Source organism: Nicotiana sylvestris, chromosome 2 (genome assembly GCF_000393655.2).
Source record: "Nicotiana sylvestris chromosome 2, ASM39365v2, whole genome shotgun sequence".
NCBI lineage: Eukaryota > Viridiplantae > Streptophyta > Magnoliopsida > Solanales > Solanaceae > Nicotiana > Nicotiana sylvestris.
Genome location: NC_091058.1, coordinates 60,673,687 through 60,700,215, shown reverse-complemented (window position 1 = coordinate 60,700,215; position 26,529 = coordinate 60,673,687). Strand labels below are relative to the sequence as shown.

Genomic DNA, 26,529 nt, shown 5'->3' with positions numbered 1-26,529 from the left:
ATCGGTTACAAAAGGAAGTCAATAACTTAATTCATGGATCACCTTATATCACTGGATACTATACAAAAATAAAGAAATTGTGGGAAGTTGAATGATAATATACGTTGCACTTGCAACTGTACGTGTGGAGATAAGGTAAGTATGCACAAGACAGAACAAGACCGGAGGTTAATTCAGGCTTTTATAGGACTAAAAGGTATATATGATAGTGAGAGGCAATATTCTTATGATGAGCCAACTGCCTTCCTTAGCACAGACTTTCTTCATCCTTATTCAAGAAGAAAAGCAAAGAGAGATATGCCCACAAAGTCATCAACTTATGGAATCCGTAGCTTTAAATGAAAGTGGAGCTGGTAACAACAATCTTAGGAACACAAGTGGAAACAGATACAATAATTTCAAAACAAACTATAATCAACAAACAAATAATACTGGGGTAATGTGTTCGGGGGGGGGGCTATCCTCAGAATCGACCTTGTGTGTATTGTGAATTCTACAAGAAATTAGGCACTCTAAAGACAAGTGCTACAAGCTACATGGCTATCCACAAAATTCACCACAGAGTTCACAGCAGTCCAGATTCAATAAAGGCAAATGATATGCTGCAAATGTCTTTAGTGCACCAAGTGAAGGTGAAAGTATTGGTGATATTGAAAGTGGTGCTTAGGAGCAAGGTCGAGCAATGTACAATTTGACAAAAGAACAATATAGGAAACTTCTCACCATCCTAGAGAATTTTCAAGCTAACAACAATGGTAATGTAGGAGATAGTTCTGGGAATGCCAACAGGGGTAGTGGAGCTATGAACTTTGCCAACATGGCCAGTGGAGCTGTGAACTTTGCAGGTATAGTTGCATGCTCTTCTTCTATTGAATCTAAAGATCAGTCTTATGAGCACTTTGAAACTAATGCTGACACATGAATCTTAGACTTTGGAGCCACGAACTACATGATATTTAACAAATCAATGCTAACCAATACCAAAACCTTAATATACCCATTTCTTGTTACCTTACCAAATGGCTACAAAGTAAAAGTGACATTTATTGGTGATGTGATTCTAAGTCCTAAATTCTATTTAAGAAAAGTTTTTTTTTTGTACCTAACTTCAGATTCAATTTGATTTATGTACATTCCTTGACTGTACAACTAGATTGCCTTGTCATATTCACCAAGTTTTCTTGCATACTACTGCAAGCCCCTTTACTGAAGAGACCTCTAGAGATTGGTAAGAGCAAAAGTAGTATGTATCTCTTCTGTGATGTGTGCAACAACAACACTAGGTCCAATTTATCTATTCCCACAACTAGTTTTGTCACTCCTACTTGTTGTTCTCCTAGTTTTTCTACTGTTGTTCCTACTGATATTTCTACTATTTCATTAGCTTCTAGTTCTAAAACTCATGATTCATCAATAACTATACATAATCCTGCACATCTATGTATTCATGTGAGCTCTTTGAACATTAATAATAAATATGTTTATTCTGTGTGTCATGTTACCTTACATCAAAAGGATATTGTGGATCTTGTATGACACAATAGATTAGGCCATGTGACTTTTGTCAAAATGAAAGGAATCTGATATATACCAGCCACTTTTGCACCTAAACAATCATTTCTTTGTAACATTTGCCCAATAGCCAGGCAGACATGATTGCCCTTTTCTAGAAAAGATCAATTCTATTACCAAGATATTTGAGTTATTACATATTGATTTGTGGGGACCATACCACATCATAACCCATAATAACTATAGATACTTCATCACCCTTGTAAATTATTATAGAAAATCAACATTGACACATCTGCTGAGTTGCAAAAACAATGCCTTACATGTCCTCAAAGGGTTTATTGCAATGGTTGAAACTTAGTTACCACTTCAGTAAAAAATCATAAGAACTGATAATGGTTTGGAGTTCACAGAATCTAAATACTTCTTTCTTTCAAGACAAAGGGATTCTACATCAAAGAACTTGCCCCTACATACCCTAGCAAAATGGGATAGTGGAAAAGAAACATAAATACCTGCTAGAAACAGCCAGAGCCCTGCTATACCAGTCCAAACTTCCCATTAGATACTAGGGGGAGTGTGTTCATACTTCTACATACCTAATAAACAGACTGATTTCTTCATCCCTCAAGAATAAATGCCTCTTTGAGTTGATGTATAACAAAAGGCCTGCCTACTCAAACCTTAGAAGTTTTGGCTACCTTTATTTTTCCACAACTCTTAAAACTCACAAAGATAAATTTGAACCTAGATCCACACCTCATGTATTTGTGGGATATCTTTTTGGGATAAAAGGCTACAAAGGTGTTGAATTTGGCCACCAAGAAGATCCATGCATCTAGAGATCTAATCTTCCATGAACACATTTTTCCTTTCCTTTATCTTCTGGTCCTAAGACTTCTACTGCTAATAATGTTATTCCTTAGAATGTTGGTGATTTCTCTTCTTATGAAACCAATGGTTTTGCTCCGGCTACAAGAAGAATAGGAGTTATCCCTCATATTGACACCTCCTTCACTGATCATAATCCCATAAGCTCACATTACCACTCACAGTCACCTAACACCTCATGTAGTATAGCTAATCAAGGCATTAACTGATGGTAGGATATAATCTCGTGTTTTAGTCGCTTATCGTATTCTAATTCATTGCACTTTTATTGTGTTTGAGCTTAAATTGTTAGTGTTTTGTACTTATTATGTGTTTTATGCCTTGTAGGAGTGATTTTTCGAGTGATGTAGATGTTATGAAATTAATTCGAGCTATTTGGAGCTTTGGAGTATGAGTAAAAGCCCAAAGGATCAAGTCGGGATCGCGTTCGGGGGTCGAGAACCACATCTGGATATCAAAAAGTAAGGAAAAAACCTTGCTCTAAGAAACCTCGACAGCAACGACGCATGGAGCGGCACTTGGGGCGTCGCGGCTGCCTAAATTTTGCTGCCTGTCAAATCGTTAGCTCTCTAGATTTCCCCACTAATGCCCTGTATGGTGCGTCGCCCAATGCGGCACGTCTGTGCAATTTTTATAGAGCCAATGTCCTGATTCGACTAGGAGAAGGTAGTTTCATCTAGGCCCGACCCTACTTGGTATAAATACATGGAAAAAGTTATTTTTTGGACTTTTGACACATAATCGACCTAAGGAGGCTAAGAAAGAGTTGGAGGAGCAAAAGCACAAGGATTTCATTATTCCTTCCTCACTCAAGACCCGAGTTTGGATTGAATTTATGTTTTCTTATACTTTAATTTTATTTGTGATGAATTTCTCCATGTTTATGGAGTAGTTCTCTTTAGTATTTGATGGATTTGGTGTATTAATATTTGTTTGTGAATTATAACTCTAGTTTTATGTATTGAAGCATTTTTGGATGATTTAATTATTGCATCTATATTCACTTGTTCATGTAATTTAGAGAAGCATAGCTTGTGATATCTTTGCATTATATTATTGGTTGATTCATTAATTCTTCTTAATAATCAAAAAAGGCTAGTTGAATCATTGATTAAACCTAGTTAGGAGGATAATCGAGAGAGGTTCTCCTAAAGACCAATCCATTACGCATTCTTGCATATCTTCACAAAACTTAAATTGGTTCATCTCGTGAGGTTGAGACTTAATCGAAAGAGGAGTTTCTACTAAACAATCGAACTAATAATTGAGTGAATTCAAGAGACTCACTTGAACATTAGAAGTAAATTATCTATAGTTAAATCCCAGATAATTATCTTGCACCTATCCTATCAAAACCCTAGCTTATTCATTGCTTCAATTGTCATTAGCCAATTAGCTCTAGATTCTTAGTTAATTTTCGTATTAATCACATAAATATCAATTGTTGATCATCTTGGATAACAATCAAACTAGAAACTACGATAATACTATTTAACTCCAATCCTTGTGGATACGATAATTTACTATACTATTTTTTATTAGCGAGCATAATTTAAGTGGCGTTTTGCGCTTGTCATCAACATACCTCCTTCTCATGTCTCTAACTCTACCAGAAATTCTTCCAGTTATGATAACCAACAACCTTCACTGAATCCAACTGTACAAAGATCCTCCAGGATACACAAAACACCTACCTATTTGAAAGATTATGTGGTTACACTTCCCAGGTTACAATCCAATCATAATGATCCTTCTTCTAACACTACACCAGTAGATAGTACACCATCTTTCTCATTCAGTACATCTGGCTCCAATACACAATATATATCTCTTAATGATCTAACACATGATAGTCATCAATTAGTTACCAATATCTCATATGATTGTGAACCCGGTTCATATGAGGAGGCAATTCTAGATCCTGCATGGCAAGCAACCATGACACATGAGTTTGAAGCACTTTATGCAAACCATAATTGGGAATTTGTACCCCTTCCGGCAGGGAAGAGAGCGACAAGATGCAAGTGGATATATAAAGTGAAACACAAAGCAGATGGTACAGTGGAGAGGCTAAAGGCCAGACTAGTGGTGAATGGCTATACCTAACAACCAGGAGTGAATTATAAATAAACTTTTTCTCCAGTTGTGAAAATGACAACTGTGAGAGCTTTAATTGCCACAACAATGATGAAAGGTTGAGAAATGTATCAGGTTGATGTTAATAATGCATTCCTCCATGGAGATTTATATGAGGAAGTGTAAATGCAAGTACCACAAGGCCTCATGGTGCATAAGTCTAACCTTGTGTGTAAGTTGAACAAATCTTTGTATGGTTTGAGATAGGAAAGTAGGAAATGATATGCCAAGTTAACCGAAGCACTTTGTTCCAGGGGCCACACACATTCAATGTTGGACTACTCATATTTCTCCAGAAAGAAAGGGAATTCAGTGGTTTTTGTAGCAGTTTATATGGATGATGTTATATTGACTAGCAAAGATACGGAGGAAATCCTTTCACTAAAGAAGTTCTTAGATAAGACATTCAAAATAAAGGATCTAGGTAAACTTCACTACTTTCTAGGAATAAAAGTATTGTACATTGCAGGCGGTGTTCTGCTTACACAAAGGAAGTTTGCTCAATATCTACTAAAAGAACACAATAGTTTAAGATGTCCTTCAATGTCCTCACCTCTTGACTCTTCAATTAAACTCAGAGCAGATGATGGGATAAGAGAAGACCCATCTCATTACAGGAAACTGATAAGGAAACTGAACTTTCTCACTAACACCAAACTTGACATTGCCTATAGTATGCAACACCTAAGTCAATACATGTAGAGTCCAAGAGACACGCATTTGAATGATCAAATTTATTCTTTTATGTATAGTTTTCTCTATGGGTGTCTAACGGGCCGGTTCAGCCCGTTTTCGGACCGGCCCAAACCGGTTAAAAACCGGAACCGGCCCGGACCGGTAGAAGGGGGCTAAGTTAAAGGGGTAAGGGGGTTTGGTTAGTTCACCTTGGGGCTACCGGTTAACCGGACCGGTCAAACCCGGTCAACAATTTTTATTAACCGGTTAACCGGCCCGACCCATACAGGTATAACGCCCACTTAATTTTTTTTTAAACAATGAGGCCTTTGAATTTACTCTTTTTTCATTAATTTACTTGTTAAATGCAAACTTTTCAATTTGTAAGTTTGAATTTTGAAATAAATGTAGCACTTGCAATTTATAAGTGCAATTTTTTCCCATTTTCATTGTATTCTTTATTTTTTTACTTTATATTAATATAACTTACAATAGTTATACAAAAATAAAATACAAAACAAATATTAAAAATTACACTAACCCGGCCCGGCCTGGCCCCTTATACCCGTAATCCTTACGGTTCAATTTTTACCCGGATGAACCTAAACCCATTAAACCCGGTATGCCCCACCCGTAACTGGCCCGGACCACAACCCGTATGCTTACTAAATTTCCCTACCCAGCCCGGTTCGACCCACCCGTTAGACACCCTTGGTTTTCTCTCTTTGGTTGATATTTGCTAGTTTTGGACAAAACTTTTATTAACAAATATTTTTAATTTTATACTTTTGAGTACTTTAATTAAGAATTTTATAATCTATGACTCTATGCACTAGTTAGTACTCAAACTGAATAAACCAAAGTTACCAACCCGAATAAATCGAAACCGAAAGAAGAAAAACCAAACCATATCGAATTTAACTAGGTACAGTATTGGTATAATATTTTAAGAAATCGAATACCGAAAATACCGAACCGAAATATTTAAATATCGTACCATACCGACCGACGAACGCACCTAAGGTCGTCCATCCTTAATCAATATCGAATTCGAGTCCATGTAAAAAATTCTGCTATGAAGATTTTATACAGCGCGAATCCTAATATGAGTAATTGGATACGAGATGAAAAGTAAAATAAAAATCCAATAATTAATGGTGCCTTTAGCCGCTTTTGAAACTCCAGGGTAAGTGGAGGAGAAAAAGTAAAGTAAATAAGTAAACAGTAAGCACTCTTTGGTAAAAAGGAAAACAGTAATTAGGACTTTGTTTGCTCAAAAATAATACTCCAACTCCAGTAGTAAACAGAAACGACGACCGGAGATTTCACAAAAGCAGAGAATTTTCCATTGTTGGCTCAAGCGCTGCTACATTCACTGTCTGCACAATCAGATCCGGCTTTTCATATCTGGTAATCTTTCTCCTTCTCTATGTACCTCCACGTACCTCTGCTTCGTTGTTAGCTGTATTAGTTGTGGATTTCAATAAAGGGATTTTTCTTAGGTTGTGATTTTGACCCAAAAACTGTTACTTTCATTGATAAGGAGATTTTTGTGCAATTTCTTTTCTAAGTGCTGATTAATGAGGGATTCGATGCATCCTTGTCCTAGTGAGTAATAACTGTTACTGTCCAACGTTTGCTAGGGGTATTTTTAATCTTATTTGAAATCTTTATGTCAGTAGAAAATGTAGAGAATTTCTGGTGTTATAAAACCTAAATTGTTGAATATTGGAATGAATGGGTCCAAATGGATACTGAGAATTTGTATGGCTGGCCCCAACTAATTAGGGATTGAGGCATAGTCGTTTTTTGATTATTGAACTAAAATAGAGATAAAGAGTAAGAAGGTGCATTTGAGATTGAGTCATTTCTCCTTTTAACTATCTAATTTTTTTTAAATTCTTTTTGCATCCTTGAGGGACTTGATTAGAGATTCTGTTCTGTTTGAATTCAATTTTTGAATATGCAGAAACAAACTAAAAGGGGAAGGTGATAGTGTATGTTTGTTATGTTTTGTCATGAACTTTTTATTAGATAATATATCCTTTTGATTTGTTTCGGTTGGATTGCACTTTATGAAGCATGTTTGACCCAAGACAATTTAGCTAGAAGATCTTTCCACTTGGCAAACAAATGCCACATGTGCATGCAAAATGAAGAAACAACCAGGCACCTTCTACTACACTGCCCAGTTTCAGCAGATCTATGGAACATGTTTTTGTCTCTTTTTGGAATGGACTGGGCAATGCCTGGGAGTTTAAAGGAAGCCTTTTTGAACTGGAATAGTTGGAAAGTTGGTACAACCATCAAGAAAATCTGGAAACTAATCCCTTTCTGTATTTTTTTGGTGTATTTGGAATGAGAGGAATAGGAGATGTTTTGATGGAATAGCAATTCCAAACCACTTCCTTAAGGCTAAATGTCTTTTACTTTTGTACAGTTGGAGTACCTTAACACCTGTAAACTCCCCTGACAATTTTTTGGACTTTGTTAGCTCTTTAACATTAGTATAGGACTCTTTGTACTGGAGCTAACAAATCTTTTGTATCTATATTTCTGCATCTTCTTGATGCCATTTATAATATCTCTTACTTCATCAAAAAAAATATCCTTTTGAGTTGCTTGGAATTAAGGCATACTTGCAGTTGTAGTTTTTTAACTTTTTTTAATATACCTTTTGATAACAATTTGCACACCATACAACTGCTTAGAAGTTATGACAGGTGTTACTTGGATATAATTACTTTTAGTTACAATACAATGCATTGGCTTCAGCTTTGAGGGGTCTCACTTGAGGGTTTTATTCTCTTTGATAGCAAGGAATAATTCTGGTAATAAGATGCGGATGAAATGTCATTTAGGAATGATAAGAAACATATGAAGTGACCTTTCAGATTATTTAGAATTATTTCTCTTTGCTATTCATTCCGTTAGACCAGTTCATGTTTTACTAGTTTTGGCTATTTATTTATTACAGGATTACATTTGATGACATATTAAATTCTGTTTATCCATTTTCAGAACGAAAAGTAGCACCTGGTTCTTGTTTGCCAGCTAAACAGCCATTAGCTATGGACCACTTTGGAGGAGGAAGTTGGACAATGATCCCCAACATCCAAACTCACAGCAATCCTTCCACACCCTCAAATCAAGACCAATTATTTCTGCAGCAACAGCAATTTCAGCAGCAACAGTTCAATCAACCGCAACAGCTCTATCAGCAGCAGCAGCAACAACAACAACAACAACAACAACAACGCTATCAACAGCAGATGCAACAGCAACAAATTCAGCAACAACATCAGCAAATCCAGCAGCAGCAACAGCAGATGCAACAACAGCAACAACAGCACCATCAATCACTTGCCTCTCACTTCCATCTTCTACAAGTACTAGGCAAAAACCATGATCGATGGATTATCTATAGATTGCTATTTCAGTGGAGTAACGAGGCATTTTTATTTCTTAGTGAGACCTTTCGTTCTAACTTTAATTGTCATCTTACAGTTGGTGGAGAATTTAGCTGATGCTATTGAAAATGGAAACCGAGATCAGCACTCAGATGCATTGGTTTGTTCATATTTTAACTGATGCATTATTTGATAATTTGATCATACATGTTAGTTTGCCATTTGTTCTAGTTTAACGAAGTTACTTTTTGCTTCACAAGGTTACTGAATTGAAAAACCAGTTTGAGAAGTGCCAGCAGCTGTTGACCTCAATATCAGGGTCTATAAGCTCAAGATCAATGGTATCTCATGTGCATCCTTTGATAGCTGTTGAAACTTGTTTTGAACACACTCCATATCATCATCACCCCCCCCCCCCCCCCCCAAACACACACAAAAAAAGCCCAAACACATACACAAGGAAAAATAAGCACAAAACAATGTTATATTATTTACTGTAAGAGTTGTATTTGTTTACTTTGGCCATATAATTGCTTTTAATGGTGCTCTTATATTAGGCCTGTTTGTGCAACTTATAGTTGTAAAGAATTTTACAGAAAAGTGTGGTTTATTATGTTTGACATGATGATCACTTGAACAAAGTTACTCCAGAAATTATAATTCTGTTGTATATTGTGATGCTTCAATGTGGATAAAAATTGACCATTCATGTGTTCTTTTGACAGACAGTTGAGGGACAAAAGCGCAAAAAGGCAGAGTGCGAACAATTGCTAAATCAGCGCAGGTCTGTATCCTGGTGGAGATACTTTTTGTTATATTTCTGAATGTTTCTACTGAAAGTAGTATAATTTGCATTTGCTTCTTTTTTCTGATGGACGTGATTCATGCTTAATTCCAGGGATCTTATTTCAAAGTACAAAGGCTCGGTTGAGGAGCTTATTAACTCTGAACTATAGCTGCTTCTTCCATTTTAAATATGGTGAGGTACGTGTTGCAAGTTGTTTCTAGTCTGCCCAAAAGAAGTTGACTTGAATCACCTGTCATTTTTATTTTTATTCAATGCCAGTGAAACAAGTGTACCCAGTGCAGTCAATTTGTAGTTTACTCTTTTTTATATTTAATAATTAACCGCTCATGCTGGCAACAATTACCTAAGTTGCTGAAATTCCTCTAGGTCTGGGTAGTTGTCATTCTTCGCTAAAGACCACATTTTAATGGTGCTTTGCTCTTTAAGTCTACACTTTTCGCCTTTAATAACTCGACGATTTTCAAATGGAGTATTCAACTAGGAGCTGGGTGAACTTCTTCTTGCCTCAGGATCGACTTGGTTATCCATGCTAGGTATTCATGCCATCCACAGAAGTAAAACCACTTAAATTACTGAAATTTCTCTAGGTCTGGGAAGTTCTCATTCTTCTTTCTTAAGCACTTAGTATGTTCTCTACTTAGTGGCCTGCGACTGAATTTGGGTTAGGGAACATTAACATCTTCAAGGTCAGCCTTAGGATTTCTCTCTTACATGGAGTAACATTTATCAACTAGTTGCACTCCATAAGGGTGAGTTATCATCGCTTTTCCTTTATTTGGATTCTTCTGAAGAGAACTATTCCAATTCTACAAACTGGATAGCTGTTCAATCAAACATAATATCAATTTAGTATTATATTAATCGAACTGCAATTAAAGTAGTTACTAAATTCAGCATCCTATACAACATCCAGTTCCTCAAAATTAAGATTCAGAGAACCAATTCTTTTTTTGTGGGATCATTTTGCGCATCTGAATTAAACATCTGAATTCCCATATGGCTGGCCTGATGAAACTTTTATCTTTATACAGGAAAAGACACAAGTTGCTAGCATCTACATCTTTGTGCTTGCACCACGTCAAGCGAAGGCCTTTATATGGGAATTCTTCCTCATTCGCAAACTTTTTTGTTCTGAGACTGGCCTCCGCCAGACTTTGGCGGTGACTTGATATGTCTGTCTTCTGACCAAAAATAAATATAAATGTCTTTTTCTAGTGCGTAAATCATTTGTAGGCTTTATTATTTCGTCACTTATAAAGATTCTATATTTGGCAGTAAAGAAAAACGATTATCTAGATATTACCATGGGATAGGATAATAGCAAGTGAATAAAAAATCTTGTAAGAACACTTTCTCCAAAGGTCAAGTTTTGGATAAAGAAAAAGCATAAGTATTGTTACACGGCGCCTTCCTGAGATTTGTTGGAACATCGACGTAAGGCTAAGCAACTGATATCAGTGCAGTTGTTGTCCGCCAACTGAGGTTCCCTCCATACACTAGACGAGATTGTCAGTGTTGTACAGGAAAACCAATGTCAAGAGCAATTGAGAATGAAAGCTATTATAGAAGGCTGCGCAATGTCGAGGGGGAGAGATACCAGTATAGAGAATTGTTTGCTTGCTTGATTGTTTGAATGCTTGATCCCCCTAATAATGCTTTAAAAAAATAAACGAAAGTTACATGACTTGACCTAACTAAGCTGTAGAGGCACACTGAAAGTAAATGAAATGAAACTACTCTATATTTACAATGAAAATGACTTAGTTTCTTACAAGGTAGAAACAGGTTCGTTGGCAGCAACCTTGTCTTTCGCATCAGGGTCTTCGCGCGCGGTGCTGTCGGCGCGCACGACACTATGTGCATCTGCCTGTGGCTGGGCGCTGACACTTGGCATCAGGGTCTGCGCGTGCTGCATTGTTTGTGCGCGCGACGCTGTTGGAATCTGCTTGTGGCTGGGCATTGGCGAGGCGTCAGGATCTGCGCACACGACATTGTCTGTGTGTGCGGCGCTGTTGGCATCATCATGGTTTGTGCGTGTGACACTGTTGGCATCTGCCAGCCACCACTGGGCGCTGGCGAGAGTTATCGGTGGGACGACAAAGGCACATGCGCGCTTGTCACTTGACGCTGCCGAGACCACGTGGTCGACCATGGCGCTGGGAGGCTTACCAGGATGCTATGGGACACGTCTAAGGGGTCATAGGGCATGACCGGAAAGCAGCCCATGACATTCTCCACCACGTGAGTTGGCGACGTCCTCAGAGCCTTACCTGCAAGGTGATGATTGATCAGGCTCTTGTAGGCTTGAAGGTCTGTTCCCCTCGGTCTTGTGAGTTGGCTTTGTGAATGATGCTACATGTCTTTCCGAAAAGATTTCAGACGACTGACATGGAAGACTAGATGGATCTTCCACTAGGCTGGGGTATTCACTCGGTATGTGGCTTTCCCTTTGCTCTTTCAATGGATAAGGGTCCGATGTATTTTTGCAATAGGCGAGAGTCATGGGTCCTCTCTGCAAACAAGTACCGCTTTGGGATTTTTACCATCACTTTGTCTCCTGTTTGGTGTTGAACAAAGTGAAGATTTTGATAGACATACTTCTTCGCCCGCTCTTGGGATTTGACAAGATAGCTCCACACTATCTCCAAATTCGCTCCCATTCCCTCGAGAAGTTAACAGCTCGAGGAGATTTTAACATGTTTGGTGCATTCGCAGTTTGTGGGAGTAGCGGTTGTTGTCTGGTAACAATTTCAAAAGCGCTTTTGTTTGTACTAGAGCTCTGTTATGAATTGAAACACAGTTGAGCAGCATCTAGAAGCTTCACCAAATTCTTCTATGATCCGATTGCAAAGTGGCGGAGATATTCCTCTAGCATGTCATTGAACCGTTCCATCTGTCCATCAGGTTGTTGATGAAAGCTTGAGTTGTGACTTAATTTTGACCTGAGGCACCTAAAGAGTTGGGTCCAAAAGTTGCTAGTGAAGCGTGAATCGCGGTCACTAACGATGTCTTTGGGCAGGCCCCAATATTTGACAATATGGGAGAAGAAGAGTCGAGCTGTATCTTCTGCTGATATGTTTTGTGGGGCTACTATAAAGGTGGCATACTTGGAAACCCGATCTATCACAACTAAGTTAGTTGCAAGATCTCCGACCTTGGGTAATCCTGTGAAAAAATTCAGGGAAACACTTTCCCAAGGTCTTTTTAGGACAGGTAGTGGCTCCAAGAGTCCCGTTTGTGTTGATCGGTCCAACTTGTCCTTCTGACATGCTAGACAAGTCTTCACACATTGAGGGGCGTCATCAGTCGTTTGAGGCCGATGATATGATTTGTGATTCTTATTGTTGAGGGTAGCCATAACCATAGGTTCATGTCTTTTGACTCCCTTCTTCGGCTGCATGGCCGAGATGTTTTCAGCGGCCATCTTTATGGGCATGCATGGTATAATGCGGGGTTTGGCACCGTTTTCTCCCATCATCAGGAGCATGTTGGCATAAGGTACCTGTATGGTGTTGGTTTGCCTCAGGAATTCCAATCCCACTATCAATTCGAAGTTATCTATGATTGCCACACGTAGGTTGAATCTTCCTTCGTAAGGGCCAAGCTTCATTGGCACTTGTTTGGCTATTCCACTCACTGGATGGGGTGGTGAGTTGATAGCCTTGACACGACCCCTACTCTTTTCCACAACTAGACTGAGGCGCTCCACCTGAGTCGAGGCTAAGTAGTTATAGGTAGCACCCGTGTCTGTCATTTCCCGAATGGGTTTGCCGTTTACTTTCATTTCGACGGACATTAAGGTCCTCTCTTGTGTAGGAGGAGGCCTCTCATCTGCATTCTTTTTCCCTTTCTTGGCGATTGGGCATGAGTCCTTCTGATGGATACCAGCACTGGTTCCCGCTAAGGTATCAAGGATAGAGCCAACAATTGCATTGAAGGCACCTACTTGTTCTGCCTCGTCTAAGTCGTCATCTGACCCATCCTCAACAGTTTGATGAGCATTCATCTTTGTATGTGGGCATTCATTGTTCCAATGTGACCCGCCACAATGACAGCATTCTGAAGGAGGCTTCCTCCTTTGATTGTTGTTGACGGATGCAACATTGTTGCTGCTTGAGGAGGGAGTCTTAGGTTTGGTTGCACTCTGATCCCCTCCGCTTCTGCTAGGGCCACCATTGCTAGGCTGGCTCCTGTTGTATCCTCCTCGGACAGGCGGTTGAGGCCCGTCTTTGTAAGTTTCCATATGACAATTGCCAAGGCATTTCGCCGCTTGGATTGCCTTGGGTAGGGTATCTACCCTTTGTCTTTGCAGCTCCATACGGGCATGAGGTTTCAAACCTTCTGTAAATGCGAAGAGTTTGTCTTTGTCCCCCATATCACATATGTTTAGCATGAGCGCGGAGAATCTTGCACGTAATCTCGCACTGACCTGTTCTGGTAGAGCTCCCGTAGCTTTCTTTGTGCATTGTATTCAACGTTTTCGGGGAAGAACTACAGGCGTGTGGCTGTCTTCAGTTCTGCCCATGTTTTGAGAGTATCTTCCCCGGCCCTGATGGCTTCATATTTCACCCGCCACCAGAGTTTAGCATCACCCTGAAGATACATGGCAGTAGTTGCTACTTTTTGGCTTCTTTCAACTCCCATGACATTGAATTATTGTTCGATGTCGAAGATAAAGTTCTCCACTTCTTTAGCATCCCGACCTCCATTGTATGGCTTTGGCTTAGGAATTTTCAGTTTTCTGGCACATGGGCAAGGTTCACAGCACCCCAGATTTGGTTTTTGCCTCCTCAAAATAGGCTTTGTAGTGCAGCATTGACAACATTAAGCTGGCTTGTCAAGTTGTCTATGGTTTGCTGCATGGCAATCACCATGTTTGCCTCTTGTTCCCTATGGGCTAAATCCTCGGTGCGCTCCTGTTGGAGGTCCTTAAATTTGCCATAAATTTTGGCTGCCTTTGTGGGTGCCGTTTGCCGGTCTCCCTTCAGAGTCGCGACTGATGTTCCCTATGTCAACTTAGGCCTGGAGCATTTTGTGGTCCAGGTCGTCCATCTTTTACACTGGGCTGGTTCTTAGTTCAGGCACCGTATCCACAATGCGCCGTAATGTGTCAATCGTCTCTTCAAGGACCGCGATGCGATCCCCATAATTCACCATGGTAAAAAATGGTGGTTATGGCAATGTGTTCCCTCGTCCGATGCCAAGCCAAGGCTCTGATACCAATGTTACGCGACGCCTTCTTGAGATTCCTTGGAAGAGCGACGTAAGGTTAAGCAACCGATGTCAGTGCAGTTGTTGTCCGCCAACTGAGGTCCCCTCCGTACGCTAGACGAGATTGTCAATGTCGTACGGGGAAAACCAATATTAAGAGCAATTGAGAATTGATAATGAAAGCTTGATTGCATTAATGAAAGATATTACAAAAGACTATGTGGTGTCGAGGGGGAGAGACACCAGTACAGTGAGTTGATTGTTTGATTGCTTGATCGCCCCTAATAATGCTTAAAAACAATTAACCAAAGTTACATGTCTTGACCTAACTAAGTTGTAGAGGCACACTGAAAGTAAATGAAATGAAACTACTCTATATTTACAATGAAAAAGACTTAGTTTTCTATAAGGTAGAAACAGGCCCATTAGCAGCAACCTTGTCTTTCGCATCAGGGTCTGCGCGCGTGGTGCTGTCGGCGAGCACGACACTATTTGCATTTGCTTGCGACTGGGCGCTGGCACTTGGAATCAGGGTCTGCGCGCGTGACATTGTTTGTGCGTGTGGCGCTATTGGAATCTGCCTGCGGTTGGGCGCTCGCGAAGCATCAGGATCTGCGCGTGCGGCATTGTCTGTGCGCGCGACGCTGTTGGCATCATCATGGTATATGCGTATGGCATTGTCTGTGTGCGCGAGCTATTAATATCATGGTCTGTGCGCGCGGAACTGTTGGCATCTGCCAGCTGCTGGACGCTAGCGAGGGCTATCAGTGGGGCGACAGAGGCACATGCGCACTTGTCACTTGGCGCTGCCAAGACCACGGGGCCGACCATGGCGCTGGGCATTGAGAGGATTGCCAGGACGCCATGGGGCGCGTCTAATGGGCCATGGGGCATGGTTGGAAAGCAGCCCAAGACAGTATTAATGTGAATTTTCCTAGCTTAACAGAAAATTGTCAAGCAATATTTCCCATTTTTGGTTTTCTGTCACAACCCTAAATCCGGACCCGGTCGTGATGACGTCTCTCGTGAAGACAAGGCCAGCCGACACTTTTCCATTTCAGTTTTAAACAATTAACAATAAGAATTAAGTCTAAAACGTAATAAATAATCCAAAAGTAAGTAGTTAACAGAACAGTTTGCGAAAAATAAACCCAACACAGCCCAATATCGGGGTGTCACTAGTCATGAGCATCTATCAATCCCAACACAAGTCTGAAAAGTCTATAAACTATTACAAAGTAATTGAAAAAGAGATAGAAATGAAATAAAGGGGGGAACCACGGGACTGCGGACGCCAAAACAGCTACCTCGTGAACTCCGAAATCTGTCGGGAGCTCTCAACTTGCACTAGCAGGATCAGCAACGCCTGAATCAGCACACGGGGTGCAAGAAGTAAAGTGAGTACTCCAACTCAGTGAGTAATAATCATAAATAAAGACTGAAAGCAAGAAATCATATAAAGCACATTACTGGCTATAATGAATCAGTAAAAGCCATAAAAAAAATAGTGAAGCAGTGATAATGTCTAAAGTCATTTTAATTCAGTTCAAACTTCATGAAATGCCTTTTTAACAATTAAGCAGGTAAATGACAGACAAATAAGACAAATAAGCACATAAAGGGTTGCCCATCGGGCACAATATCAACAATACCAACCCCTCGGGCTATATCTCACATCACTATAGGTATCTGTGCTTACTGGAGGCGTGCAGACTCCTAGAGGGGCCCCTTTTGGCCCAAGCGCAATATCAAGTCATCTCGTGGCATCATCACTAGGCCCTCGGCCTCATATCAACAAGCCACCTCGTGGCGTACAAATCTCACGCCCTAGGCCTCATAATCATAATCAGTGTTTCCTCACAACATAGGCCCTCGACCTTACTTAGTGAGAATCTCACAAGCCACTCGGGCAACAGTAAAACATGATGCTCAGCCTAGAATATTATTTAAAATATCATTCAAGTATTAAAACAGAGTAAACATGGTTAAGTTATGAAAACAATAAAATATAGCATGACTGAGTTCAAGTATAAAGTCAAGCAGTGAGGAAATATCAATAAAAATCCCCTAAGGGTTCAAATAGTTGGCACGAGGCCCAAATATGGCATTCAGCCCAAAACATGATGATAGCAAATAGTTTTCAGTCAAATACGCGGTAAAATCATCACTCGGGATGGACTAAGTCACAATCCCCAACAGTGCACGACCCAACGCTCGTCATCTAGCGTGTGTGTCACCTCAATATAGCACAACAGTGTGCAATCCGGGGTTTCATACCCTCAGAACATCATTTACAATCATTACTCACCTCAATTCGGTCTAAACTCTAGCCCGCGACGCCTTTGCCCCTCGAATCGGCCTCCACTCCCGTTGAATCTATCCAAAATCAGAATCGCGGCGTCAAAATATGCTAAAGGAACGAAGCCCAAGCGAAAATAATCAATTTACAACTCAAATCCCGAAATTACCAAAATCCTACCGTCGGGCCCACGTCTCGGATTTCGGTAACAATCACATCAATGGATTCCTTATCACTCCTCGAGTTCATTCATACCAAAAGCATCAAAATCCAACCACAAATGACCCCTCAAATCCCAAATTCTAGGTCTCCAATTTCAAGCCGTAGTTCTTCAATTTTAAGCTTAATTTCTATGATTAATTAGGTAGATTTCACATTAGAATCGAGTTTTAAGTCTCTGAATCTTACCTCCAAGTGATTCCCCTTGAATCCATCTTCAATCCTCTTCAAAAAGCTTCAAAAACGCTCAACAATGGAGGAAATAAACCCCAAAATCGCGGACAAGACGACTATTTAAACCTTCTGCCCAAGCCTGAAATCCTTCATCGCGATCGCGGAACCCCCTTCGCGATCGCGAAGCACAAATTCTCAGAACCCAATTTTTACTCTATGCGAACGCGTCATCTCCCACGAGAACGCGATGCTCAGGCATCCCCCACCTACGCGATCGCGGACAAGGGACCGCGTTCGCGATGAATAAACTCCAGGTCAATCCCCTGGTCCACTTAACTCTACGCGAAAGCGACCTTCTCCACGCGTTCGCGATCAATAACTTCACCACCTTATGCGATCACGTCTCCAACTTCGCGAACGCGAAGAACAACCTGGGCTGCCCCCATCACTGCCCTACGCGATCGCGAAGAAGAAAACTCTGCAATATCTGAAGCTCAAAAATCTGCAACTTTTCCAAAGCATGAAATGGTCCGATTGACCACTCGAAACTCACCCGAGGCCCCCGGGACCTCAACCAAACATACCAACATATCCCATAACCTCATTCAAACTTGTTCCAATCTTCGGAACGCTCAAAACAATATCAAAACACAAATTCGCATCGGATTCAAGCCTAAAATTCCAAAATCTTTTAAATTACGCTTTTGATCTAAAACCCAACCAAACCATGTCCGAATGACCTGAAATTTTGCACACACATCTCAAATGACACAACGGAATTACTGCAACTCTCGAAATTCCATTCTGATCCCTATATCAAAATCTCACCTATCAACCGGAAATCGCCAAAAATTCAATTTCGCCAATTCAAGCCTAAATCTACTCCGGACCTCCAAAATTCATTCCGATCACGCTCCTAAGTCCAAAATCACCTCCCGAAGCTATCCGAATCATCGGAACTCACATCCGAGCCCTCTAACACATAAGTCAACATTCGGTTAACTTTTTCAATTTAAGCTTCCCCAAAAGAGACTAAGTGTCTCAAGCCTTACCAAATCTTTTCCGGACCCGAACCGACTAAGCCGAACATGCATAGAATCGATAGACAAAGCAATAAGAAGCAGAAACTGGTCGGGTCGTCACATTTTCAAACCTATCAGAATTTTCTCTAGTTCATCTGTTCATGCTTCAAAAAAGAGGAAAAGGAGTTCAGCAAAGGGCTAGATATACCCCTTTACTTTCAAATATTGTTTACATGTACCCCTCGTTATACTATTGGGTTATCTATACCCCTACCGTCATACTATTGAGTTATCTATACCCCTACTGTCATACTTTGAAACTAAAATATCCTTGTTTTGGATGGAGTGACACGTGGCAACACCAGATTAAAACGACCTTTTTTTTACCCGACCTGTTTTTAAAAAAACCCACAACCCGACCACTATTTTCATTTTTTTCCAGTTTTTTTTTTAAATTTCAGTTTTTTAAAAAACAAAAATATTTTTTTTTTCTGTTTTTACAAATTTGTTTTTCCAGTTTTTACAAAACAAAATTCTTTTTAAAAACTGAAAAAAATATTTTTCAAAAAACGAAATATTTTGTTGAAAATAATTTTTTCAGTTTTTAAAAAACGAAAATAATTTTTTTCTGTTTTTTGCAAAAAAAATTCAGTTTATACTAATTTGTTTTTTCAGTTTTTACAAAAAGAAAATCTTTACAAAAACTAAAAAAAAACATTTTTCAAAAACAAAAATATTTTGTTGGAAATATTTTTTCAGTTGTTAAAAAACGAAAATATTTTGTTAAAAACTGAAAGAAAAAATTTATTTTTTACATTTTTTTTAGTTTTTACAAATATGTTTTTATAGTTTTTTTTTAAAAAAAATATTTGTTAAACAAATGAATTTTTTCAATTTGTTTTGCAAAATCTTTTCAGTATCTACTTAGTTTAGAAAAACGAAAATATTTTGCAATTTTTTTTAAGTTTTATAAAAAGAAAATTCTTTAAAAAAACTGAAAAATGAAAATATGGTTCATTGTGAGTTTTTTGTAAAATGGGTTGGATAAAAAAAAGAAATGAGTCATTTTAATCTGGTGTTGGCACGTGTCACTCCATCCAAAACAGGGGCATTTTTGTTCCAATGTATGACTGTAGAGGTATGGATAACCCAATAATATAATGAAGGGTACATGTAAATAATATTTGAGAGTAGAGGGGTATATTTGGCCTTTTGTCCTTGTTCATATGCAAACTCGTTTCTTCTTCAACTTTATTTATCTTTCACCATTTATTTTTAGACAGCTACTTTCTTTAAAGCCCTTTCCACACTGTACTTCTTCCTTTTTCTAATTTTGATTTAGTTGATTAATTATGAAACATTTTCTGTTTATTAGTTGGAGCTCCGTGGCTGGTACCAAGACATTGAGCCAGTAATAGTCGAAAAATATAAACAACTATTCAACATAAGTGTAACATTAATTAAAACGAGAATGCCCATTGTTAACTAGCTTAACTGCAAAACATAACAATTGAAATGAGCTTTCGGTAATTATACTTTTGGTTTTCTGATAACATTCACATTTTTTTTAATAGAAAGCTGAGAGAGATTCGAAAATTAAACTATAAATTCCGAGATAGAATCAATTGATTTTGAAAGGATGAATAAAGTCATATGCTTCGTGGTCCCAAAATAGAGCAATAATTTGTCACTGGCCGCAATTGTGTGCTAATTCCTACATCTGCCTTCCACTACATTAAAGATCAGTAATTGCGTGAAAAAACAAATATCGTTTGATAGTATTGGGACGGAGTTCCCTCAAGTTCTTAGATGTTGCAATTTAGCCCCCGAAATAATCCTCTCTCTGATATTACGTCACACCAGGAAAGGAGTTTTACGTTTTTATTTCGTTATTTTCTGATACGTATTCTGTAACATTCTAGTGATTTGCATTTTAGGAATATTCAACTAATTAATTAACTAGCTTATAAAAGTTATTACGTAGTTGGCAAGATTAGTTAGGGATTAATTCCTTTCCTTTAGTCATTAATCATCCACCATGTACTAAGCACGCGGCAGTATTCGGTTGACGTCGAAAAAGGATTGATATTTGAATTTAAAGTTGGAAGTTAGAATTCAAAAATATATATTTAAATATGAATTTCACTTAGAAACAAAATTGAAATCTTACTTGCAATACTCATCAAATAAGTTTTTCAATGTGTTTCAAATATTGATGTCATTTGAAAATATTAAACGTCAGTACTTGCATTACAGAAATATTATTTATGGCCAAATAGATGTATAATATGTATTCATTTTCTTTCATTCTTTTTATTTAAATTACATTCTTCCTTAGAAATTGAATATCTTGTTTTTGTTCTTAGCAATTGCTATATTACCCTAACTTTCTGAGTATTTATTAAAATAAAATTTTAAAAGTTGCGTATGGTTAACTATTTTGTAGCAAAACTTTAATTTTTATTTCAAAACGAAGTTCAGTTAAAAAAAAATTGAATTGGCCATTGATAAGCATAACAAAACATTTAACCTGGGGTGGGTAGAGTGTATTTTTTGCATTTACTTTCCCAACCAGTTTCAGGGGAAAACTGGTTTTGTTCAAATTTACAGCGTTAATGCCTAAACTGCAGAACTAACAAGAAGATCGATTTTTTTGGTAAATATAACACAAATCATTTCCATGTAATATACTACTGCCTCCGGTCCATAGTAAGTGATTTTTTGACCTTTTTATTTGGTTAAAAATAAGTGCTCCTTTTACATAATCAAGAATGAATTAACTTTACTTTGTCAAATTTGTCCTTCTTTACGCATACCAATGTGTCAAGTTAATAATATATAAATTTTAATTAAGGGTAATATAGTTAAGATACTTATGTTTTTTTCTTAAGGAGCATGCCAAATACAAAAAGAAATCACTTATTGGAGGGAGTAATATACAAAAATTGAATCATCACCTAAATTAATGTCATTAATGTTGTTTCGGTTTCAGTGAGATAGGCTCATAAATTAGGACATGAAGAAACCCGTGAACCTTTCACTTTCAAAAATTTCCCTCCTCAATTCTTAGTAGTATTTCTATTTCGAAAACTCAAACAAGAGATCGTGAGTTAACTCTGTTGGCCATAAAACAGCAAGTATTGAGGGGAAATAAGTTTTAACGAAGATCCTAATGGGAAGTGACGATTATTGTAGCATCTCCATAATCACAGCAAGGGCTTGTACAGAAATTAGGAAAAGAAGATCTGCAGAAACAACGTGTACCAGGAGCTTTAGTACTTGTATATCGCCAAGGTGGATTTTGTCGAGGTGGTTTGAGACAAAAAAAGTGAAGGAGCAACAGCTTCAGTATGTTAGCAGAAAAAAGGAGAAGAAGATTAATAGGAAGAAGAAGGATTATCTTACAAGATTAGAAAGGGAGTCCTCATCGCCTTCTACGGCACTGGAAGGTAAATTGCTTCACACCTCTCATTTTTATTACTTTTTCAATATGATGAAAAATCAAATGGTCGTGTTATTCAAATTCAAAGTTAGAATATTTTTTAACCGTATCTATGTGATTATGTAGACTGATTAATAGTAGGTTGTTTACCATTTTTCTATTGATGGAATTGTGTTTGAAGTCACTTAATTGTACAAAATATAGTTTATATTGTCAATGTATAAAAAGGGGAGTTTTGGAGCAACGATGAAGTTGTTTCCGTGTGACCTATAGGTTCGAACCGTGAAATTAGTCAGGTAGGCTGCCTAACATCATATTTCCTTGGGGTGCGGCCCTTCCCCGGCCCGGACCCTGCATGAATGCGAGATACTTTATGCACCGAGCTTACCTTTTACTATTTATTTATATTATCAGTATATAAACTTAAATATATACTTATTCTTTAAGGATTTAATTTTTATTCGAATATAAAAGAAAATTTGTTTCAACTTGTTATAGGTAATTTGTCTTATTTCTTATTACAAATTTCCTTTTTTAAGGGTGGCTATTTGCATAAACATATATAAGCAGTATTGTGATAGTGTAAATAAATGGACATATTGCAGAAGTTGTTTCTTTTATAAATATGTTTGCTTGAATTGTTAAGTCTTAAAAGAGAAATAAGGTTGTGTAACAAGAAGGAAGGCAGGACAAGAAGAACCACTAAACGAAAACAGAAATAAATAATTAGTACTTACATATTTAAAAATATTAGGTGCATGGAAAACTTCATATTACGAAGAGAAAAAAAAAAAATTCATATCAATGTCATCTTAATAAATAGGTAGGACCATGTGTTGCTTTGAACTAGAAAACTCAGAGACAGCTTCGTTTGCCAAATCCGTTACTTTTTAATGTTATTTAATCCCTACGTTCCTGCCGAAATTATTTATTTCAGTTAGATAAGATGCTGACAAACTAAAAAATAATTACTCCATACAATTTCGGCAGGTTTGAATTCAACCTTTCAACCTAAAATATGATTTCCAAATATTTTGACACTTAAAAAATATTTAAACTCTTATTTTGAGCATGCTGTCATCTAATATAGAAACGTACCTTTTATTTGAAATATTGCAACTCCGGTAGTGGGCCATGAAATTGAGATGTTATTTTAGAGTGAAATTAAAAAATAACTGGATTTACAACTGGTAATTGAAAAATAGCCACAGTTTCAAAAGTAATCGAAATTTAGTCACTTTTCATATAAAGATAAAATCTGAACTAAAATAGAGTTAAAAATCCGAAATATTCCAGCATAATATGCTGGAGTTCGAATTTTTTACATATGAGCTTCCAGCATAATTAGGGGCGGATGCAGCGTATAACCTATGAGTTCAACTGAACCCATAACTTTCGACGCGGAATAAAAATTTGTATGTAAAAATTTATTAAAATTGCAAAAATAGTAGATATGAACCCATAAATTTAAAAATACAATGGGTTCAATATTAAAAGCCCTTAAAATTGAACCCATAAGATTTAAATCCGGGATCCGCCTCTGAGCATAATATGCTGAAATTTTATAATGTGCTGGAGTTCCATCATAATATGCTGGAAGTTTATATGCAGGAGCTCTATAATCTCGCATATTATGCTGGAACTTTCCGTGTCCTGAAGTTCCAACATAATATTCTGGAAGTTTATACACAGGAGATCCATAATCCAACATATTATGCTGTAACTTTCCGTGTTTCAGCAAAACGGTGGCTATTTTTCAATGACTTTGCAAACGCTGGCTATTTTCGATTACCAATCCGAAAAATGGCTAGGCCGTGCTATTTTGACGTTATTTTACTATTTTTACCTTCACGTTTTCATATTATATCCCGTATAAGAATATGAAACATTTTTTTTTTGATTGACATGGAAAATGACATAATAATATTTTGGACATGTAACTTATTACCTGAATGCATTATTTACGAAAGCCATCATATATACATGCATATGATAAACCTAAGCAAATTTGCAAAATCCATGCCATTTTAGAAAATTTCGTCTTTCTATGATTTCATCTGTGTAATATTTATTAAAACAAACCAATCAACATTTTATGCAGGAGGAGACAAGAAAGCAGACTCTTTGAACCTAGGCATTGGATTTGGTCTAATTTATCTGTTTAATGCTACCAAAAATGAGCTCAACAAAATAGTTGAGATTCGTAGAGAAATGGAAATCCTGCTTCATAATTCCAAGGTGGAATTCCAAAACCAAGGAAGAATCAGAAGAAATCTTTCTGATTCAAGAGCCAAAATCTCACACCACGATTCAGATTATGTTGAACAATTCGCATACTCTACTGATATAGAAGAAGAATCAGAAATCACTTGCAGCCATGATCACACAGCTTTCAACTGCAAATCAATGAAAGGAAATGAGAGGAATTTGGAAATGAACCAGCTTGAAGCAGAGCTCGAAGTCGAATTAGAACGTTTGCAATTCCATTCAGATTCAGAAGTCATGTTGAAATATCCAACACAACAGAATGCTGAGGTACGTTCAGTTAGCAGTTACATTTGTTTAGATTACAAATTGGAGTACGAGATGACTATACTAAATTGCTTTTAGTTTAGCATAGTATAGGGCAGCCCGGTGCAACTAAGCTCCCGCTATGCGCTAGGTCCGGGAAAGGACCGGACCACAATGGTCTATCTTACGCAGCCTTATCCTGCATTTCTGCAAGAGGCTGTTTACACGATTATAATTTTCTAATTAGTTTTGTGTAAGACCTCAAGTAGTGAACTTCAATTGTGGCAGATTATGGATAGCTCAGAAGGAAGCATTAGCACAAGCTTTACAGAAGTATACAACCCTAATGCCTGTGTAACAATTGAAAGCTGTGGAGTTCCAGCAGAAGAATTAAACAGGAAACTGCATGAGCTTCTGCAGACAAGGCAAGAAGAAAGGATCAAAGAACTGGAATCAGCTTTAGAATCCGCCATGCAAAAGCTTGAAGAAAAAGAAAAAGAGATCTGTTGGTGGAGAGATACTGCTAAGGTCATCTCTCAACAAGTTCCTAGTCGTCGATCACTTGCTACAATAGATTAAACGCCACACCAACCTTGAAGGAATTTGTCCAAAGTTTTTTTGGATCGAAAGAAAGAAGAAGAAGAAAAAAACCTTTTACATGGCCGGATACCATTTCATGTAAAAGAAGGTGAAGGGAAATAAACCACAGCTTCAAATATCAAATACTAAAGTTAAAGTTTGAAATAACAAGAGGAATGGATGCCTTCATTTTGTTTGAGATGGTCGCCACAGAGTTATTTCTCAGGAACACACTAAAAGTCTGGTTTAACATGTTGTCTGCTGACGAAGAATAAGGTAATTATCTATGAGAGAATGAAGAATATTAACTAGGAAAAATAAAAGAAGTTTAAGCCAAACAATTACACTGCAAGTGTAATGTCATGGGCTGCTTTCCAGACACGCCCCATGACCCCTTGGCCGCGCCCCATGGCGGCCTAACAAGCCTCACAATGCCTAACGCCATGGTCGGCCCCGTGGTCTTGGCTGCGCCAAGTGACAAGCGCGCAGGCGCCTCTGTCGCCCCACCGATGCCTCTCGCCAGCGCCCAAGAGCTGGCCAATGACAACAGCGCCGCGCGCCCTGACAATGCCGCGCGCGCAGATCCTGATGCCTCGCCAGCGTCAAGCTGCAGGCACATTCCAGCAGCGCCTCGCGCACAGACCCTGATGCCAAGCACCAACGCCCAGCCTCAGGCCAGCACATCAAGTGTCGCGCGCCCACAGCAACGCGCGCGCAGACCCTGACCCGCAAGACAAAGTTGCTGCCATCGGACTTAGTTCTACCTTGTAATAATCTAAGTCCTTTTCATTGTAATCATAGGCTAGTTTACATCATTTCCATTTCAGTGTGCTTCTACAGCTTTATTAGGACTAGTCATGTAATGTTGGTTTATTTTTTTAAAGCATTATTAAGGGGGACCAAACAATCAAACATTTTCAAGCAAGCATTTCTGGTGTCTCTCCTCCTCGACACCGCATCTTTGTAATCAGCATTTTCATTCATCAATAAAATCATCATCATCATTCAAAACCCAATTCTCTCTCAGCTTCCGCAATTGCTCATGACATTGGTTTTCCCGCACGACACTGACAATCTAGTCTAGCGTGCGGAGGGGACCTCATTGGCGGACAACAACCGCACTGACATCGGTTTCTTAGCCTTACGTTGCCCTTCCAAAGAACATCAGGAAGGCGTTGCGTAACAATTGGTATCAGAGCCTAGGCTCGACATCGGACGAGGGAACACATTTGCCATCATCACCATTTATGACCATGGTGAATCATGGGGAGCGTCTAGCATCCCTAGAAGAGACGGTTGATCGATTACGACCCATCGTGGATACGATGCCTGATCAAAACAACAACCTAGTGCAAAGGTTGGACGACCTGGACCGCCGAATACGGAAGGCCGAAAATGACATTGAAAACATCAGTCGTGACTCTGACGACGACCGACAAACGGCAGCCATCGAAACTGCCAATATTCATGGCAAATTTGAGGACCTCCAGCAGGAGCGTGCCGACGATTTGGCCCATCAGCAACAAGAGGCAGACAGACTAACTGCCATGCATCAAACCATAGACGACTTGACAGACAAGCTCAATGTTGTCAATGCTGCCTTACAGAGCCTACTTCGAGAAGGCGACAACCATATCAGG

At 38.6% G+C, this 26,529-nt stretch overlaps 3 protein-coding genes across 3 annotated transcripts; all 3 read left to right on the top strand.

Annotated features, from left to right (window-relative positions):
* Positions 1–4,809: 4,809 nt before the first annotated feature.
* On the top strand, positions 4,810–5,241 carry LOC138884970 (uncharacterized mitochondrial protein AtMg00810-like). The gene has a single exon (XM_070165848.1). The coding sequence runs from the start codon at positions 4,810–4,812 to the stop codon at positions 5,239–5,241; it is 432 nt and encodes a 143-aa protein (XP_070021949.1).
* Positions 5,242–6,505: 1,264 nt separating this feature from the next.
* LOC104221212 (mediator of RNA polymerase II transcription subunit 9) lies at positions 6,506–10,655 on the top strand. The gene is made up of 7 exons (XM_009772223.2): positions 6,506–6,624; positions 8,236–8,603; positions 8,722–8,784; positions 8,885–8,965; positions 9,350–9,408; positions 9,523–9,603; positions 10,464–10,655. The coding sequence occupies exons 2-6, from the start codon at positions 8,286–8,288 to the stop codon at positions 9,578–9,580; spliced, it is 579 nt and encodes a 192-aa protein (XP_009770525.1). The 5' UTR covers positions 6,506–6,624; positions 8,236–8,285; the 3' UTR covers positions 9,581–9,603; positions 10,464–10,655.
* A 10,624-nt stretch (positions 10,656–21,279) lies between these two features.
* LOC104220282 (protein POLAR LOCALIZATION DURING ASYMMETRIC DIVISION AND REDISTRIBUTION-like) lies at positions 21,280–25,128 on the top strand. The gene is made up of 3 exons (XM_009771120.2): positions 21,280–21,806; positions 23,901–24,334; positions 24,599–25,128. Exons 1-3 carry the CDS (start codon positions 21,530–21,532, stop codon positions 24,887–24,889), a joined length of 1,002 nt encoding a protein of 333 aa, XP_009769422.1. The 5' UTR covers positions 21,280–21,529; the 3' UTR covers positions 24,890–25,128.
* Positions 25,129–26,529: the final 1,401 nt, after the last annotated feature.

Excerpts from the sequence above, each read along its gene's own strand:
- LOC138884970 (XM_070165848.1), top strand. The coding sequence starts at position 4,810 with ATGTTGGACTACTCATATTTCTCCAGAAAGAAAGGGAATTCAGTGGTT.
- LOC104221212 (XM_009772223.2), top strand. The coding sequence starts at position 8,286 with ATGGACCACTTTGGAGGAGGAAGTTGGACAATGATCCCCAACATCCAA. Across the intron at positions 8,604-8,721 it reads CTCACTTCCATCTTCTACAA|TTGGTGGAGAATTTAGCTGA; the intron begins GTACTAGGCAAA and ends GTCATCTTACAG. Across the intron at positions 9,409-9,522 it reads CAATTGCTAAATCAGCGCAG|GGATCTTATTTCAAAGTACA; the intron begins GTCTGTATCCTG and ends GCTTAATTCCAG.
- LOC104220282 (XM_009771120.2), top strand. The coding sequence starts at position 21,530 with ATGGGAAGTGACGATTATTGTAGCATCTCCATAATCACAGCAAGGGCT. Across the intron at positions 21,807-23,900 it reads GCCTTCTACGGCACTGGAAG|GAGGAGACAAGAAAGCAGAC; the intron begins GTAAATTGCTTC and ends CATTTTATGCAG. Across the intron at positions 24,335-24,598 it reads CAACACAACAGAATGCTGAG|ATTATGGATAGCTCAGAAGG; the intron begins GTACGTTCAGTT and ends CAATTGTGGCAG.